General features: G+C 36.2%; 1 protein-coding gene across 1 annotated transcript in view; it reads left to right on the forward strand.

Moving 5' to 3' along the window:
- LOC129433223 (solute carrier family 45 member 3) overlaps nucleotides 1-14,947 on the forward strand; it is a 34,188-nt gene that overhangs the window by 17,339 nt on the left and 1,902 nt on the right. Inside the window, exons 2-3 of the mRNA XM_055191750.2 lie at nucleotides 2,124-2,449; nucleotides 10,379-11,212. Of these exons, the coding sequence (XP_055047725.2) occupies nucleotides 2,302-2,449; nucleotides 10,379-11,212 (982 nt within the window). The 5' untranslated portion in view covers nucleotides 2,124-2,301. The remainder of the gene's footprint in view (nucleotides 1-2,123; nucleotides 2,450-10,378; nucleotides 11,213-14,947) is intronic.

Below are 14,947 nucleotides of genomic sequence, written 5' to 3' on the forward strand. Positions count from 1 at the left end.
TGACCCTAGGTAACAGATACCAAAATGTGTTGCTTGAATGCATTGGAAGTCTCTTTGGATAAAAGCTTCTGCCAAATGGATCGCTATAAAATGTAATGTCTCATTTTAAATAATTTCAGCAAACTTTGATTCTTCAGATGGAGATGACATGCGTCCTATCTGCCAAAGATGAGCAGATGGCCCTCATAGATGAAGGCATGTAACACCAAATATGAATTTAGCACCTGGTTGTTTTTCATCCTCCTGAAAGGTGGCAGCTGATGTGAGTGTTCTCACACATGTCTCATAATCAGATGGCGGGGTGACAGTCAACGCCACAGAACTCTTTAAAAACAGCGACGCAGAATTTAAAGTAGAGTCGAACACCAGCCATATATATGTAATATATTTCAGATGACCATGTGAACGTTTTCAGCTTTTAAATGGACTATAGAACAGTTCACTGAGCATTTTGATCAAATTAAGTTTAAAGTGCATCTTGGAGATCAAGTTACCTCAACTGGAGAAAAGTAAGTCATTGAATACTGCAATGTGATGTTTGTAATCTTTGCATTTGACAGAAAAATCGTCTTTTAAAGAGGCCAGAAAGCAAAAGTTTGCAAGCTGTTGGAACCTGCTTGTCATTTAAAAGATGTATTTTAACTGTTTGACAACTCTTACCCCCCGAGAATTGTGGGAGGAAAGGAAATTGTATTTAAAGAAGGAGCACAATTGGTGTTGTATTACTATAGGCAGTGTCTGGGAGATGCAATGGGCCATATTTTAAAGGGCATCTATTTCATTGCAAAAAAACAAGGTTATTTTGTGTATTTGGTATAATACAATGTGTTCAAGTGGTTTATGGTTAAAAAACACATTATTTTCCACATACCGTACATTTTTGTAGCTCCTGATATTCCTGTCTTATTGCAACGCACTGATTTTGTACAAAGCTCATTGATCTGAAAAGCTCTGTGTCCCTGATTGGCCAGCTAATCTGTACATTGTGATTGGCATGGATACCTCTGATCTCAGCCAGAATTGTGATGCTCCTTACCATGTTTAAAAGATTCGCTCACAATGCAATGCTAACAGGAGTTACAGGCTGAGGAATTATGATAATGTCGGTCTTGTCTACATCACCAATCTCAGGAAGTAAACTGTTGCCTACAATCCATGTGTTTGTTGTAGTCCAAGAAAAGAGATTTACATTGGAGACGATAACTCGCGTCATTGTTTACTTTGGGGTTTGTACCTTTTGCGTATCGTTAACTGTACTAATACACACCTACACACCAAAGGAAATGTAAAAACGTGAATCAGAAGATAGGTGCTCTTTAACGATCTAAGCGCATGCAAGGCGCACAGTCTAAATGGGCCGTGTCCATATCCACTTTTGCTAATTTAATATCGGGAAAAATGGTTTGTGTGCCTAGCACACAGTCTAAAACGGTTGTTCCTATTCTTGTAATGAGTAATTGGGGTTTTTTGGGCATAGCATGTTATATACCAATGAGAGCCCTTTAAAAGCCAGTCTTTGGGAACCATGTGTCACAAGCACCTATGTCCCAACACAATTAAATAAAATCGTGTTGCTGTATCTCGCTTGGTTGAGCATTGCATTGACAGCGCAAAAGTCATGGGTTCAATCCCAGGGAACACACCTGCTGATAAAATGTATAGGCTAGCTTGTTAGTGCACTGTAAGTAACTTTGGATAAAAGCGTCTGTCATAAATGAATGAAATGCATAAATGAATAACACTGTTAATTAAACCCTGAAATTAGTCATAAAATTAGAAATAAATCTTGATTGAATTCAAAGCACTCAATGCAAAATGCTTTTCTCTCTTGGAAGCTGTTAGAATTTGACTCACTGCTTTTTACAAGCAATGGGTGGTATTTAACTGGCAAAAGAGTAACATGGCCTTTGACAAGCCCTGAATGAGCAGCCCTATGAGAGAAAAACAGCATGAAAACCATCATAAAATAATAAAATGCTGTCCGAAAAAGTGGATTCATTGCCAAGCCATAACCATCCATATCTCCATATCTCAGAGAATAACACTTACCAGTTTATCATACCACGCCTTGATAGGACATTACCCAAGAATCTATGTTTGATAACTGTTTATCTTTTCTGAAGATCAAGCATGCAAAGACACAATGGATCCCATAGTTGATTCGAGTACCTTTGCTCTTCCTCAACCAACACGCCAGCCTCGCCCCTGGCACCCGACCTCGCCCCTTTTACCACCTCCTGGAAGCTTCAGTAGACTTCTCACACTATACACAGGAGACAAGTGAACACATCCTGTGTAAATATGAGCGGATGGAGATCTCACTGGCGTCTGGTCCTTCTCAACTCTTTAACATGTGGTCTGGAGATCTGCGTGGCGGCCGGGATCACCTACGTGCCCCCTTTACTGCTGGAGGCCGGTGTGGAAGAACAGTACATGACTATGGTCTTAGGTAAGGTTTTCAGCCTTGATGTTGCTCATTGAGTATCTGTGGAATGTTGTTATTATTGGTTAATAAGGAGCATGCTGTAAACAGTATGAAGAGGTAATGGGGGTCATTATGATAATTGGTGGCTAAATCACTTGCTTCTCCATGCAGGTGGTAATCGGGTGCTAATTGAAAGGCACCAGGTTGCAGGAAAAGGGTTTAAGGGGTCAACAGCTGTGTGGATGTGGAAGTATGTTTAGTTTTATGGCATCCTGTTAAAATGTCCGTGGGACTTTCCTCTGGGGTTTCATCAGTGCTGGTTAATGATATATGTAGTAGTTATAGTTGCTTTATTAGGTTCTCGGAGCTGTTTTTAGTCAGTCTGTGTTCAATCAGCTGTTCTTTAAATAGCGTTCCTGTGGCTTAATTGGTAGAGGGATAGCAAGGCAGAGGTCATGGGTTCGATCTCAGGAAACATGCAGATAAAATGTGTAGCTTGCTCTGTAAGTCACTTTGGATGAATGTAAATGTGCAATTTTATGTTCTAATGTTATTCCAACACGTCTTAAAAAGTACCCCGTCCCCCACTACAAAAGACCTGTATGTATTTGCCTTAAAGGTCTCGTTCTTTCTGTGTTTTTGAAGCTTTGATTGTGTTTACAGTCGCAATATAACATGTGTTCATGTTTCAAGTGTAAAAAACCGTGGTATTTTTCACACAATTTACTTATCTGTATAACACTGTTTTCACTGTCCTCAAAACAGGCTGATGTCTTCCTTGTTCTATGAAGTCCCTCCTTCAGAAATATGTATCGAGCTTTGATTGTGTAGTTTGTTTAGTGTGTTGTGATTCGATAGCAGCTTAGCTTGCCGTTAGCTTAGCTGGCAACTGACTTATTCCTGTGGGCGGAGTTTAGTCAAAAAATGTTTTAGTGACGTCATTGAAGCAGGAATTAGAGGGCTGTAGACCAAACCGGCCGTTCGCTGTAGGCTTTGAAAGGCGAATTCTGTTAAAGAAAATATATCGCCTGGCAGTGAACTTTGAGCTTTATCATTTTACAGGTATTATTTATGCTATTATAGCAACATTACACATTAACTAAAGATAAAAAAATGGGATCAGGAAGAACGTGACCTTTAAACTACTAAAATTCATTGATAGATACACATAAAATATTTTTATTACGTACTTCAAAAAACCCAACATGTAATACTCATTTAAACCTATGGAGGCCAACATTGTGTTTCGCATTTTAAAATTGATGACGTGTAATGGTTGTTGTGAAATATTACTATAGTTTACTATAGTAAGTACTATGGTGTCTTCTATAGTTTTTAATGTGACATTCTTAACTCTCAGATTGCCTTTATTTTTATCTTCTTTCATTAGTATGTTTTCTGTAATATTCTTAATTTATATAACACTCAGTGAAAGGGCTGAACAGAAAGCTGCTGTATTTTAGTAAATGCGGACCAAATACCGCAACCTGCTGTCTGTGTGCATTTATAACTCGTTTATAACATCTGTTTCACATAATTTTAGAATCTACTGATTAGAGACTTGTTTATCATGTTTACCTCGCTGTAGCGTTAATAGAATGGGTTTTATTGCAACTATTTGACGTCATGTATAGTGATCAGTAATGCGCGGGTCAATGTATAAACAACCCGCACCTGACCAAAGTTTTCAACTAACCCACCCGCAACTGGGACCGCAAAAAAAAATTTACCCGACCTGTTTCCTGGCCCACATTTTTTTTAAAAGTAGTAATTGTTTAAAATAGTTAATTGACATCTTTATTTCAAACGACCCGACCGACCGCGACCCAAATATCATTAAAAATATTTTTAAATGACTCATAACCGCGGGTGACCGCAGGCACCCGCTCATTTTGGATCAACCCGCGCGTCACTGATAGTGATGAAAAACAAAATAGCAGTTTTCAAAAAAGAAGTTTATTTAAACGATGACATTTGTAATTAAATGTTTTTATTTTCATATTGCCAGTCCCAGTGTTAATCTTTTAAACCTTGCATGTGGTTTATAATCTGGGTACCTTTTAAGTAACTTCTAAAGAAAAGAAAATTAAATATATTAATTAATTTATAATTACATCTGCACAGGCACCGTGTGGATGAATCAGTACAGTACTGCTTAAGGCCTAAGTATACTATACATTTTTACACATACGCAAGGGTAAAGCACGGAGTTTACGTATACGCTAAAGTACATGCACAGTCCAATGCACAGCCTTGCAAAACATAGTTTATTTGACACGTACGTGTATACAGACGCAAGTACGTGGTTACAAAAATCCAGTGGTGTGCACATACTATTCTGATGACGAAATTTGCATCACACGCACTGTACGCTTGAGACAGAAGTATAGTTTTGTTTTTACACATACATGTGATACAAATGCGTAAAAATTTAAGTATATTTCTAGCTTAAGCGTGTGGTGCGTAATAAACCAATAAGCCCCGCAAAGCAGTGGGTTACCAGTGCATTTTATAACAGCTAAGGGGCATTGTTAGGCACAACACAAAGCGTCGTGCCTAAAACCCCCTTAGCTGTTATAAAATGCACTGTAACCGCACTGCTTTGCGGGGCGTATTGCTTTTATAAAACGGTTACTTCATATGCATATCGTTAGCAGGATTTCATAAAATAAAACACAAATAAGTGTAATTATATTAGTACAAATATTACTCTTCCGCCAAACAACGTAGTTCATCAGAATCAAGTGTAGCTGCAACAGAGCGCACTTCCCAACCAACGCAGATGCAGCAAAGACACAATGAAAATATGATTTAAGACTGTGGTGTTTATTTTTATAAATCAACATTCATCTAAAATATACATTAACATTATATCTTGCAACTGTTGAAGTGATGATGAAATATGCGTGGAAGCATGCTTAACTTTAACTCTTTCCTTGTCAGCGTTTTTTTTTTTAAGTTGCCACCCAGTTTTAGTTTAATGCCTTACAGAAAAATGAATCTGTTATCTTTAAATAAATATAATATATCAAATGAAAGAACAGACGCTCCATTTAAAAAAAAAAGTTTCATCGTACCTTCATTTGTTCTCTTCACCTCTCAAATTGATACTTACGTAATGCGGTCTGAACCGTGGGGTTACCGGGGTATTTTATCACGGCTTAGAACGCGCTTCAACCAATCAGAATGAAGAACCAGAATGGGTCGTTTTATAATACAAATTTTGTCATCAGAACCAGATTTTTGTAACCTCACGTACTTTGTACGTGCAGGTTGCACATGCGCATACAATTTTTTGCAGTTTATTTACAAGGTCACAACCATCGTGAAAAAATGCATAAAACAAAACGGAATGGAACGCATGCAAGCTACATTGACAATGGAGCCCATATATGAGAGATTTTGCGATGAGGTCAGGAAGTACCCTCATTTATAATTTGCATGCACTATACATTTTCGAAACAAATGAAGTATGCTTTGTGAGGCTGTGCATTCAACTTTATCTAACTTATCTTAACTTATTTAAAGAAAAACTATCACTATGCTTATGTCTACTAGCAATAATGTCCAACATAACTTTGTATCAGTTTTTCCAAACAGCAAGTTTGTTTTTATTTCCTTTTATACTTAAATTACCAGACACACAAGTCTAAATATTTATCGTGTGTTTTAGGTTTTTCTGCGTGCCATATGAGCATACACGTTATTTTATGGCCGCAAATGGCATCCACATGGTTTTGCTGTAACTGAATCCGTCTCCAAGACTAAAAAGCAGATTCACAAAATAGACGAACCAGTTCCCAAACGCGTGTGTGGTCACTTAGGACAGAAGATACATGGTGTGTGCACAATGCTTTCTTGGTCAACAGCTGCAGAGGAAAGCACAGACAGATCTTTATAAACACATAGTGCCAAAATAACAAGTCGTCTTGCCGTCTCACCATTTAGATTTCAGAGACATGGTCACATTTTATGTATATATGCATACATATGTGTGTGTGGTATACAGTATATTTGCTGGGACGTGAACCAGTGCCCTTGGTGTTGAGCTACAGGAACAAAAAGCCTGAAACAAAATATAACCACAAAGTTGTGTGTGTTTTATGTGTTAGCGCTATGTCATGATTGATAATGATTGTCTCAAACTGCCGCAAACAGCACAAGGGCACCTTTAAAGGAAGTTCACCTTCCCTCCAACATGTGAAGAAACAGCATGTGTTGGCTTACAGGCGCCAGGAACAGACATTGATAGATAAATCTCTTTAGGGCGGGCGGTGCAGCGTCCACGACTATCTGCTAGTATAGTTTGCTCTGAAATATGTCAATACCTGCTTAAAGGTGCCATGTGTAACTTTTAGAAGGATCTCTTGACAGAAATACAATAATGACCTAATTAAATGAAAATAAATTACATAATAAATGTATTAACTTAGAATAAGCCGCTTTATCTATATACACCGCGGGTCTCCTTACATGGAAGTTGCCGTCATGTTTCTACAGTAGCCCTAAAAGGACAAACTGCTCTATTGAGCGTATTTCATCACTATGTCAAAGAACCATACAAAAAAACAAATAATGCTCAAGATACAAATCTTATTAGTTTACAAAGAAGTCCAAATAGGGGATAAAATATAAATAAACACCATAAACATAGAGAACACAAAATACTGATTGGCTTCACAGATTGGTCTCACTACATCTGATTTTCTTATGTAATGGTGTTTGTTTGTATATACACACACACACACACACACACACACACACACACACACACCTAAAGGATTAATAGGAACACCATACTAATACTGTGTTTGACCCCCTTTCGCCTTCAGAACTGCCTTAATTCTACATGGCATTGATTCAACAAGGTGCTGAAAGCATTCTTTAGAAATGTTGACCCATATTGATAGGATCGCATCTTGCAGTTGATAGAGATTTGTGGGATGCACATCCAGGGCACGAAGCTCCCGTTCCACCACATCCCAAAGATGCTCTATTGAGTTGATATTTGGTGACTGTAGGGGCCATTTTAGTACAGTGAACTCATTGTCATGTTCAAGAAACCAATTTGAAATGATTCGAGCATTTGTAACATTGTGCATTATCCTGCTGGAAGTAGCCATCAGAGGATGGGTACATGGTGGTCATAAAGGGATGGACATGATCAGAAACAATGCTCAGGTAGGCCGTGGCATTTAAACGATGCCCAATTGGCACTAAGGGGCCTAAAGTGTGCAAAGAAAACATCCCCCACACCATTACACCATTGCATTAATGAAAAATTGAACAGGTGTTCCTAATAATCCTTTAGGTGAGTGTATATATACATACATACAGTACTGTGAAAAAGTCTTAGATTTGTTGTTTTTGCAATGTTATAGTGATCATGTATAATTATTTCTCAGTCTCTTTATTAGAATACCAGAAAATACAGGAAATGTGCATATTGCATTAAAAACTGTATAAAATGTAAACTGATGTGTCAAGTTTTTAGGGTAAACTAACAGGATCTCTTAAACCTAAATAAAATGTAATCCTAATGTATTTTTACTTCATTGTGCTCAAAAACGCTCAAGATGTGTTTAGTGTCAAGAGCGGTCACACTAAACACTGATGATGCCTATATATATATATATATATATATATATATATATTAGGGCTGTCAATAGATTAAAAAAATTTATCTAGATTAATCGCATGATTTCATGAGTTAACTGCGATTAATCGCAAATTAATCGCACATTTTTATCCATTCTAAATTTACCCTAATTTAACACTTTTCAGGTTTTTAATATTCTAATCATATATACATATATAGATGCTTTATGCAGATGTATGTTAACAACAGCCTGTTTACATTTTAACAGAATCACCAGCCATTGTTTTGTATATGAATTTTCCTTTCAGAAGATTTTTCTTTCTCCATTTTTGTTTGCTTCTGTATCATTTGTGACCTGTGCTGGCAAGTTGAGTCGGAATTAGCAAATTTTAAAAAAATAGTTGTTCATATTTTGACATTCTCTATTAAAACATAGAACAATGCATGATTTGTTGAAATATAACAAAATATGACAGAACTACACATGTTTGAAGTTGAAAGAGTCAAATTACCACAAACATTTCCACATCCATACATTATATTACCACATCAATACCTTAAAATCACTGGTAAAACTAATAGATTTAGCACACACAAAGCAAAAACATCATCAATGTATGTTCAACTTTTTGTCCTTTTGTTTGATTGACATTGAGACAGACTGCTTAAAATCTAAGTGATCTAATATAATGTTACACATCAGATAGTTTTACCCAACAGTTAACCAAACATTTACTTAAAACATAACAGATTATAGAGCCTACCTGCGTGAATTCTTATCAAAACAGATATTTGTAAAACTGTAATTTTGTGTAGATGTCTATATATTCGGGTCGCGCACTCGCGCGTCTGTGTGCACGCGCTTCAGATATCAGTCAGTCAGCGTGAGGGGATCGCTTTTGAGTCTTGTCGCTCTTAATAACTCTTTAACATTAATCAGGTACCGAACTTTATCTCTCTTAATGACTCTTTTAACATCAAGCAAGTCCTGCAGTCTATTTTCTAAGTCATGCATAAAAGCGAAACCAAAATGAATTGAGACGCATTTTTGTATTAGATTAAGCATTAGGAGGACGGTAACGTTACACCTCTCAGACGTATAAATAACGATCATATCAGATGTCCAACGAGCATTTAGAGCATTGGATTTGGTAGACGATTTGGTTAATGTTCTTATTTCTATGAAAACCTTTTACTAATTTAGAGAGAGTCACATTTGTCTGCGTCTCTGTTCATTCAACTATGGGCTGGACCAAGGGTCAAACAGAAATTGCGCGTTGCGTTAATCTCCGTTAATAAAATTAGTGGCGTTAAAATGAATTTGCGTTAACGCGTTTTTAACGCGTTAATTTTGACTGCCCTAATATATATATATATATATATATATATATATATATATATATATATATAAACAAACGTAAATATATAATATATAAACATAAAATACACATAAACACATACAAAACTGGCTAATGTAAATAATAAAAACAACAGACAAAATCAAAAGAAAAATCTAAACAAAAAAGCTAATTTAAGTCATTTACGATTTCAAATGAGGGACTAATGCTTTTCATCAGTAAATAATAATTTACTGTTAATGTAATATTTTTTTATTGGATATAATTTGTGATCCTGAATGTGAAAACCCAGCTAAAGTCATTTGTTTGTGATTTACTGTTTTCGATATAAAATCATCTTATATAATGTAAAGAACATTCTCTGAAAATATAACCTTACAATCTTTAATATTGACCGAGTATAAGGCCAAAAAATAAAGTGAAATTAAACTTTAATGCTCTTAATCCCATTATTAGAATATGGAACTAATTTGGATTTCACAAACAGGGTCACATTTGGGAACATTACATTTATGCATTTGGCAAACTTATTTAAGAGAAGCGACTTTCAATCTATCCATTTACATTTATACTATAACATACAGTACATACAGTCAACCAATAATGTTACTGTAGCATTTATAAAATGACTAACATTACGTTCAGTGTACAGTGAGTACTGTAAATAGACGGTGAACTTTTCAGTGCATTTTGAGCATGTTCAGGTCATCATTCTAGCACCTACTTGAATAAAAATAGCTCTCAAAGATCAAGACATGAATCAAAATGGGAATCAGCACCCAACCAGTGGACTGAGTCATCCGCTTTAATTAGAAAAGCCGTTGAGAGGAGGGAGCCGAGCCAAATATCGGTCACCTTAAACCACATGTGGCATTCCAGCAAGCTTTCAGTAGAAGATAAAGCTAAACGATTTTAGATAGGATGGAACAAGCTTTTATTCTTTCATTATGTGTCATTAAAAATTCATTAAACTTTAATCACACTGTTTTTCTATAGGTATTGGACCTGTCCTGGGTCTTCTCTTCATCCCTCTGATTGGCTCAGCCAGCGATCATTGCAACAGCAGTTATGGCCGCAGACGGCCCTTCATCTGGCTGCTGTCATTGGGAGTTCTCCTCGCTCTGCTTATTATCCCACACGCTGATGTGTTGGCCGCCCACCTCAGTTGGGGCAGTACCCGCCGTAACCAGGCTCTCCAGGTGGGCCTGCTCATCCTCGGTGTTGGTCTATTGGACTTCTGCGGGCAGGTGTGCTTTACTCCCCTTGAGGCGCTGCTTTCAGACCTGTACCGTGAACGGGACGACTGTGGACAGGCTTTCGCCATGTTCTCCTTTATGGTTAGTCTGGGTGGCTGCGTGGGATATCTGTTACCCGCGCTAGATTGGAGCGGAGGCCTTCTCTCCTTTTACCTGGGTGGACAAGCGGAGTGTTTGTTCTCCGTCCTCATCCTCATTTTTGTGGTCAGCGTACTGGTCACCATGAAGATTTCCGAGGAACATTGCGGGACGTCCACTCTGGAACCAGGCCCGTTGGAGTTGGGACGATGTTTTCCGCGTTCGTGCTGCTACCTGTTTCAGTGTAAGCTGCGGTCGTTTAAGTCCGGACCGCTGATGTGCCTTTTGAGAACTTGCTGGTCCATGACGCCGGCCATTTACAGCAGCTACTGCCATGTGCCGCGTGTCATGCGACAGCTGTGCTTGGCTCAGCTCTGCAGCTGGATGGGCGTCATGTCCTTCATGCTTTTCTACACAGATTTCATTGGTGAGGGACTCTACGAGGGGGTTCCCAGTGCCGCTCCTGGCACCGATCTCAGGCAGCGCTATGATGAAGGTGAGTTGGTTTAAGTTGGTGTAAACAGGCAAAAGGGTACAGCATGAGCTGATACCGCAATGGATTAATGATTAAACACAGAGTTGTAAACACTGCAGATGACTTTTTAACTCATGCATTATGCATTGTACTCCGAGGCGATTTTGTTAATGTTTTGATAATGTTCACATTTAGGGGAAATCTGTTTCTTAATGTTTGCACATGAATTGTTGGGTTTGTCTGGAGGCGCACATAATGCTGTAGAGAGAGAAAAAGAAAGAAAGAGGAAGGAAGAAAAGAATGAAAAAGAGAAAGGTAGAAGCAATGAAAGAAGGTAGAAAAAAGAAATGAAATGAAAGTAAGGAAAAAAGAACTGGAAATTAGTGAACTGCAAAATCTTGCCACTCACCCAATGGATCAACAAACTCACCTCATACTGTACTTTTGGTAAAATCTGGAACTCTTTCTTATACTGTACAATTTGTGGCAATAATCAATGGTTGGGTTGCGTATCTTTTTTATTGTCTGTTATTTTAGTTGTTAGGTTTTGTAAAAGAGGGAAAATTTTAAGAAAATTGAATATTCCTTTAATATGTTTTGTCTCTATTATAAGTTTAAAATAAATAACGAAAGAAAGAAAGTAAGAAAGAAAGAAAGAAAGAAAGAAAGAAAGAAGACAAGACAAAACAAAACAAAAGGAAAAGAAGGAATGATGAAGTGAAGGACATAAGGTTGGAAGAAAAGAAAAGAAGGAAGGAAGAAGGAAAAGAAGGATGAAGGTTTGAGGAAAAGAAAAAAGAAAAAAGAAAAGTAAAAGAAGGAATGTGAAATTGAGGATTTAAGGTTTGAAGAAAAGAAAAAGGAATGAAGAAAGAAGGAAAGAGAAAGGAAGGTTTGAAAAAAGAAATATGAAAAAGAAGGAATCATGGAATGAAGGATGAAGGAGAAGAACAAAGGAACGAAGAAGGTAAAAGAAAAGAAGGAAGGAAGGTTGGAAGAAAAGAAAAAAGATAGAAAGACAAGAGAAAAAGAATGAATGATGGAATGAAGGATGTAAGGTTGGAAAAATAAAATAAAAAATAAGGAAGGAAGGAAAAAGAAAAGAAGGAAGATTGGAAGAATAGAAAAGTAAATGGAATAAATGACTTTTTGGAAAAAAAGAAAAACAAAGAATTAAAAGAAGGAAGAAAGAAGTTTAGAAAAAAGAAAAAAGAAGAAAGTAGAAAAAGAAAAGAGGAAAAAGGAATAGTAGAATGAAGGATGTAATGTTGAAGAAAAAAGAAGGAATGATGGAATGAAGGACGTAAGGTTAGAAAAAATAAAAGAAAGATGGAATGAAGGAAGGAAGAAGGAAAAAAAGGAACAAAGGTTGAGGAAAAAAAGGAAGAAAGAAAGACAAGACAAGACAAAAAAAGGAATGGGGGAATGAAGGACGTAAGGTTGGAAGAAAAGAAAAAATAAGGAAGGAAGGAAAAAGAAAAGAAGGAAGGAAGGAAGGTTGGAAGAATAGAAAAGTAAATGGAATAAAGGACTTATGGTTGGAAGAAAAGAAAAAAGAGAATTAAAAGAAGGAAGATGGAAGGAAGAAGAAAAGAAAAAAGGAAGGAAGTAGACCAAGAAAAGAGAAAAATAGAATAGTGGAATGAAGGATGCAATGTTGAAGAATGAAGGATGTAATGTGTTAGAAAAAAAGGAATGAAGGACGTAAAGTTAGAGAAAATAGAAGAAAATGGAATGAAGGAAAAAAGAAGGAAAAAAGGAACGAAGGTTGAGAAGAAAAGGAAGAAACAAAAGACAAGACAAGAGGAAAAAAGTAATGGGTGAATGAAGGACGTAAGGTTGAAAGAAAAGAAAAAATAAGAAAGTAAGGAAAAGAAGGAAGGAAGGAAGGTTGGAAGAATAGAAAAGTAAATGGAATAAAGGACTTAAGGTTGGAAGAAAAGAAAAGAAAAAAGAGAATCAAAAGAAGGAAGATAGAAGGATAAAGAAAAGAAGGTTGGAAGAAAAGAAAAAAGGAAGAACGTAGAACAAGAAAAGGGGAAAAAGGAATAGTGGAATGAAGGATGTTATGTGTTCGAAAAAAAGGAGGAATGATGGAATGAAGGAAGTATGGTTAGAAAAAATTAAAGAAAAATAGAATGAAGAAGGGAAATAGGAACGAGGGTTGAGAAAAAAGGAAGAAAGAAAGACAAGACGAAAAAGGAATAGGGGAATAAAGGACGTAAGGTTGGAAGAAAAGAAAAAAAATAATTGAACGAAGGAAGACTAAAGGAAAAAGAAAAGAAGGAACGAAGGTTGAAAGAAAAGAAAAAAGCAATAAAGCAGAACAAGAAAAGAGTAAACAAATGATGGAATGAAGGACGTAAGGTTAGAAACAAGAAAAGAGATAGAATGAAGTAAGGAAGATGGAAAAAAGGAATGAAGGTTGGAAAAAGGAAGAAAGAAAGACAAGAGAAACAAAGGAATGATGGAATAAAGGACGTAGGGTGAGAAAAAAGAAAAGAAAGTTGGAATAAAAAAAGGAAGAAGTAATAAATGAACGAAGGTTGAGAAAAAAAATGAAGAAAGACTCGACGAAAAAAGGAATGGGGGAATGAAGGACGTAAGGTTGGAAGAAAATAAAAAAATAATTGAAAGAAGGAAGACAGAAGGAAAAAGAAAAGAAGGAACGAAGGTTAAAAGAAAAGAAAGAGGAAGAAAGTAGAACAAGAAAAGAGTAAACAAATGATGGAATGAAGGACGTAAGGTTAGAAAAAAGAGATAGAATGAAGGAAGGAACGAAAAAGGAACGAAGGTTGGAAAAAAAGGAAGAAAGAAAGACAAGAGAAACAAAGGAATGATGGAATTTAGGACGTAAGGTTAGAAAAAAGAAAAGAAGATGGAATGAAAAAAGGAAGAAGGAATAAAGGAACGCATCTTGAGAAAAAAGGAAGAAAGAAAGACAAGACAAGAGGAAAAAAGGAATGATGGAATGAAGGACGTAAGGTTGGAAAAAAGAATGGAATGAAGGAAAGAAAGAAAGAAAGAAAGAAAGAAAGAAAGAAAGAAAGAAAGAAAGAAAGAAAGAAAGAAAGAAAGAAAGAAAGAAAGAAAGAAAGAAAGAAAGAAAGAGTATAATGCAGTGCAGTTATAAAGATTCAAAATGTCTTTATTGGCAAGATAAAAATGATCTTTACATTGCCAAAGCATAGAAACATTCAATAAACACTTTACAAAGAAATGAACACGGAAGGAAGGAAAAAGGGTATAGATTACATCCATACAATTTATATCCATATCATCTATATAGTTTAGTGTTAACTCACGGTTGGTCGCGACTAATCGTTTGCAGAATAAAAGTTTTTGTTTATATAATAAATCTGGGTGTACTGTGTATAATAATTATGTACTTAATATACATAAACACACACACACATGCATGTATATAATTAAGAAACATTTGCATGTGTATATACATGTTTATATTTATATATAATCTATAATATATATAAATATTTATTATATAAATATATTTGTTTCTTAAAATTATACATTTTATTCTACAAACGATTGGTCGCGACTAGTCGTGAGGCAGCACTAATATAGTTATCATCTAGCTAAAGTATTTGTATGTCTATCTAAGCCGCATGTCCAGGTGTATAAGAGTACATTTTAAAGCACACGTACAGTAATGAACTGACGGTGAACTTGCAGTCGCCTCCATCTCCTTCCATTGTTGTAGTTCATCTTCCAGCAGTGTTTATAAACACACATCTA

This window comes from Misgurnus anguillicaudatus, chromosome 6 (genome assembly GCF_027580225.2).
Source record: "Misgurnus anguillicaudatus chromosome 6, ASM2758022v2, whole genome shotgun sequence".
Lineage (NCBI taxonomy): Eukaryota > Metazoa > Chordata > Actinopteri > Cypriniformes > Cobitidae > Misgurnus > Misgurnus anguillicaudatus.